Below are 5252 nucleotides of genomic sequence, written 5' to 3'. Positions count from 1 at the left end.
TATTTATTTTGAAAATGGGAGAAATTTCCAAAAGTTCATTTCGATCGAGATTTCTGGTAAGGATTCGAGGCCCCCCTGAGCTTGAGGGCCCCGGGGCACTGCCCCGCGTAGCCCCTAGGTAGCTACGCCGCTGATTACACTGAAAAAATGTACATACTCAGTAGTATAATGTACCTGCGACACAAATGCATATTACACAATAATGAAGATATAATAATAAGACTAAGGTATGATCAATATTGTTTATTTATTTTTATTTTAGGGAAATCAGTTTACAACGTGCTTAATTTATAGTCATGTGTAATTCACCTAACTGAGAAACCATTTATAGATTTCCTCATTATGTTTTCATGGGCGTTGAGCTGGTCTATTTATATTACAAGGAATTCAATTCAACTTAACTTTAAAATGAATGTGTATGATTAATGGGTACTTTATATTTAATAGGTAAATGAGAGTGTATTTGGGAAGCATGTTTATGAGAATTGACAAGGTTGTAGAGATATTGAAAGAAGGGATAAATGCAGATAACTCGATTAATGGTGGACTGACATGCTTCGCTCTAACTCTCTTAACGTTCCAAACTCTTCTCCCATTAGCTTATTCGGAGAGTCATTTGTCATGTTTTCAGTTGGTTGTTGGTCATTCACTGACCCATAAGGGTTGGGAAATGGAAGGTTAGGTACATTTATAAATTAAACAATCTCTTCTTGCTATACAAATGTCAAGCATGGCTAAAACCATAGTATATTTAATGAACAGTTTGTGGAATAACACAAAGTAATACAAATATGTGTACTTTTTAATCTTTCTTTGGTTTGCTTTCATGTTGCCCACATCTTCGAGTCTCTGTTGCCGGGGGTTACGACTCCCACTCCAAACGCTCTAACAAGGATACTCCACTAGATGCGCTCCTTCACGGCATAGAGAGCTGCCAACACCAACGTTCCGGATGCCTGTGATTGGTCACTCCGGTTTATTGGTGTTGCTTCCATACTATGTTCCTATAAACTGTAAACTATTCTATTATTTATGTAAAACTTGTAACTTTCTGCCTAGTTTTTTAATGCTGAATCTTTATGTGGATGATGTTTTTTTCTGTAGTTTTATCAAAGGTTACAGTTAAGAGTTTAGATTCAAAAAACCTTCATTAACAAAACAGTTTTTTCTTTGTTTTTTTTTTTTTTTAATTTCCTGAAAGTTCAACCTCGTAACACATTTTACGTCGAATACTGAATATTTAATATTTGCTCATCAAAACCTAACAAAACTGCATGTATTTTCATTGGCCGACAGTTTAGAGAGACATGACAGCAAAAATAGATTTAAAATCACTAAATTAACTGCCAAATCCATCCACAAAGAGAATAAAGCTTTTTCTAGTAGCGTGGATTCATTTATTGCAATATATGAGACATTTGTATAGCAAGAAGAGATTGTTTAATTTATAAATGTACCTAACCTTCCATTTCCCAACCCTTATGGGTCAGTGAATGACCAACAACCAACTGAAAACATGAACAAGTCATAAGTAATGTGCGCTTTCCAGCTATTGTTGAACTACAATGACAATGCATTGACAAGCTTTTGGATTCCACTACGTAATGGTAGTACTAAAAGTGAGGGTTACGAGAAATCAATTGGGATGTATACAAATTCTAATTAACCAAACATTGCACCCTTCCTAGAAAGGTTACGCAGAGAGGACAGTCTGTCAAACCACTTGCCTCGCCCACAATCACACCATATATCATACATACTCTTAAAATAAAATAATTATTTGGCTATCCATCCATCTTTCAGCATCGACATTTTAATTTTGTGTTCCTCCTCCATGAACCTAATCCTGGTCTGCGACTCTTCATCCTGTAGACAATTTTTAAGGTCACTTTCCTTCTTCATCAAGCTAACCCTGGTCTGTGACTCTACTTCCTGTAGACGAATTTTAGCCCTGGATTCGTCTTTCATGAGCCTGAACAAGTACTCCATTTTTTTTTGGTGCTCAAGGTGCATTATTTTTTTTGTTTCTTCAAAGACGTTCGCCTTCATTTGGGCTAAGTCGTCTTTCTGAAAAGAAAAACATTAAATGACAAAGTTTTCATAACTGGTTTAACATAATTATTATTAATTATTCTATCAGAGATCATTTCAATGTAAAAAATCAAAATAACGAAATTCGTCAATTAAATAATGTAACGTCATAAATCGTTAAATTGTACATTGTTGATATACACTTATATTTTTAATATTCTTAACTCCTTAAATTATTAATAAGGATACTTATATAAATAATGTTCATCTGGATACTCAGCATCTCTTTTAAACACAAGCGTCTGCTTCCATAAAGGAGAAACATCAAAAAAATTCAAAAAAAAAATTGTGAAAACTAATTTTTATATATCATTATTGTTAGCAAATATTATTATACATTGTAAACTGTAATTATTACATAATAAAAAAATTCCAACTTTCTATTATAATTTTTCCAATTTCCAATCCAGGTAAGTATGTTTATGTATCTTTGTAAATAATAAACTTAGATAGTGCCTATATATAACAAAGTGTACAGCAGAGGTGATTTCTCACAAAAACGGCGCTGTACAATTATTATTTTTATTAATCCATATGTCAACACTACATACAAAATAACTATATTCAACTTTAGTCACCATGAAACAGGCAGTCACCTAGTACGGTGTTTTAATCTATTCTCTGCAAATCTCTTAATTATCGTGCATTTTATACATAAAAAAATAATATTCATATATGAGTTATTGTTTTTCTTAGTAAACTTTCAGTTTTGGTACGACAATAAAGTCAGTTGAGCAAAGAAAAATGTGGTGTGAAGAAATACTTACTTTATGGCGTGGTCGCCTCCGAGGTGGAGGTGGAGGGCAAGCATGCAGCGGGATATGCTGGACGGTGTGTGTTTGTGGTGATAGTGGCGGTGGTGGTGAATCAGCTTCACTTTTTTCCTGTTGATATAAACAAAAGATTATGTCCAACTGAAAAGTTACTGCTTTAAATATTGCAAATAGTTAGCACTCATTGTTGCGCTGATAATTTAAGTAGGTTTAGGTATATTACCTCAAAAGACAACTTCCTATTGGGAACAGGTGTGGCAGTGTGGAGTGAGGGGTTGATGTAGGAAAATTCATCTGTAATAATAAAACACAATTACCAATATAACTCCCACAATTAAAGCAAGATTTACATGAGTTTAAATATAGACAGAACCATCAATATTTCAATAATATTACTATCGACTTATCTTTTGAAAAAAAAAATGCTGGTTGGCTGTTAAATATTAATTCATATAAAAAGTTGTGTTTTACAAAGTGTGTGTTTTCCATTTAATATATAATGTCACACCACAAAGTATTTGCTTCCTTCGATAAAAAGATATTTACCTTTGCTTTAAATGTTGAATCGCTATCGTCAACATTTTTGTCCGTTACGAATTCATGTGGTAACAAATCCACCATCGAGAGAATATCCTGCGAAGGACTTGGTGGTTGGGGACCTCCACCTGTTGCCATCACTTCCCTCCTATACCGGCTCAATTGGCTCTTACAAGCCAATTTGAGCATCTTCCATTGAGCTTGTATCTGACCCATGTCTCTTTTTTGGTCACTTAGGACGGGTTGTTTCGGAGAATCTGAATAATTCATCAAATTTCAACGTTCATTTTCAAGCTCTGTGAAAGACTTATTCAAGTTCTGTTTTTATATCATTGTTGGCTAGTTGCTTGACAAAACTGAAATGAAAACAGAACTTGAAAAAGTCTTTCACAGAACTTGAAAATGAACGTTGAAATTTGATGAATTGTTCAGATTCTCCGAAACAACCCGTCCTTAGTGTGTTAAATCTGAAAAATAGTGTGCTATTAATTATGTGGTATGAATACCTTTACCTGATTAATTTTATACTATGATATTTTTTTTATTTGAAATGGATGTCAAAGCTACGAAGCGACAAACTTAAAGTTTAATCTGTAGAAAAGTTAACAATGCGGATATATTATGGAGGTATACTTACTTTAATAAAACAAGCTTCCAAGCTTCCCTCTTGGCAATTAGGGTGTTACCGTTACGTCCGAGTTTTTGTTCTCTACAGCCCTCACGTGTTCAGTCACACAGTCCTTCAACAAGGCCTACAAGGAAAACAATCATTATACTTACACTAATTTCAAACAAGTAAACAAAACATTAGAGCCAAGATAAAAGTTAACAAACCTTTTCAACGTCACCCCAATTTTTGTTACGCTTGCGCCTTTTTAATTCTACCTCTTCAACAAAATTAATCTCAACATTATCCATTTTTAGGTTATTCGAAGATAAACAAACCAATTCTTGGATTACTTTTTTGACTTATGAATAAACGTGAAGTTGGCAACACGCCGCAAAATGCCAAATTTTTCAAGTGTTGCTACTGTAAAAAAATCATATTCCATAATCCAGCGGTCGAGCTATATTGGGAAAATTTATGATTATGAGTAAATATTTTTAATCTGACCAGTATAGGCCCCCACCCCTGTATAGCTAATACGGAGTATTATCGTCGTATTAGGGATTTCATTATGAGTAAGGCTGTATATGCTTATGTTTTATTTTCTTTATATGCTTATGTTTTTTAATCTCTTTAAGCTCATGTTTTATTTTCTCTTTCTTTATCATATGCTATGTGTATGCAGTTGGAGTCTATTATGTGTATTTCTTTGACGATTGTATTTATTTTATCATTGATGTATATGACTATGCCATCATTTTGATTTTTGTGTTTTTTTGTGTGGTGTGTGTTTTTTTTTTTTTTTTTTTTTTTAATACTTTATTTATTTTCATTTCTTTACACATATTATACATATTAATAGATAGTATAAAATAACATAATATATAATACCAAATAGTTTACAAAAGAAATGAAAACCCACTAAGGCACTGACTGCCTGAGTGTGGGTAATATAAAACGATTACTATATTTCAAGTACCTAAAGTATAATATACATTAGTAGAAAAAGTTTTTTTTTTTGTTTATAGTTATTATAAAAAGTAAAGAGAAAAACATTATGTACAATAATTTATAAAGTTTCAGCAAGTGAGTTGTAGAAAGGATAAATAAATTTATAGTAAAAGCGTTTCAATATCTGCGTCAATCAGCCATAATTTTACCTCTTTAATATATTCTATCTTTTTATTTATCATTTGAGTTTGTAGTGGTAGAAGGTTAAATGTACGAGGACCAATGAAACTGCT

General features: G+C 32.7%; 1 protein-coding gene across 1 annotated transcript; it reads right to left on the bottom strand.

Annotated features, from left to right (window-relative positions):
* Positions 1–1776: 1776 nt before the first annotated feature.
* LOC149409014 (uncharacterized) lies at positions 1777–3623 on the bottom strand. The gene is made up of 4 exons (XM_089650209.1): positions 3411–3623; positions 3088–3158; positions 2859–2975; positions 1777–1972 (listed from the first exon to the last, which is right to left on the bottom strand). The coding sequence occupies exons 1-4, from the start codon at positions 3615–3617 to the stop codon at positions 1777–1779; spliced, it is 591 nt and encodes a 196-aa protein (XP_089506335.1). The 5' UTR covers positions 3618–3623.
* Positions 3624–5252: the final 1629 nt, after the last annotated feature.

Source organism: Hesperophylax consimilis, unplaced genomic scaffold (assembly GCF_061612785.1).
Source record: "Hesperophylax consimilis isolate HC1 unplaced genomic scaffold, BYU_Hcon_1.0 scaffold_38, whole genome shotgun sequence".
Lineage (NCBI taxonomy): Eukaryota > Metazoa > Arthropoda > Insecta > Trichoptera > Limnephilidae > Hesperophylax > Hesperophylax consimilis.
This window is presented reverse-complemented; position numbering and strand designations above follow the sequence as displayed.

What these genes read in the sequence shown, in the direction of transcription:
- LOC149409014 (XM_089650209.1), bottom strand. Translation starts at nt 3,617, where the DNA reads ATGGGTCAGATACAAGCTCAATGGAAGATGCTCAAATTGGCTTGTAAG. An exon ending in ATTCAACATTTAAAGCAAAG is followed by an intron (nt 3,159 to 3,410) that starts GTAAATATCTTT and finishes TTATTATTACAG; the next exon opens with ATGAATTTTCCTACATCAAC. An exon ending in ATAGGAAGTTGTCTTTTGAG is followed by an intron (nt 2,976 to 3,087) that starts GTAATATACCTA and finishes TTATATCAACAG; the next exon opens with GAAAAAAGTGAAGCTGATTC.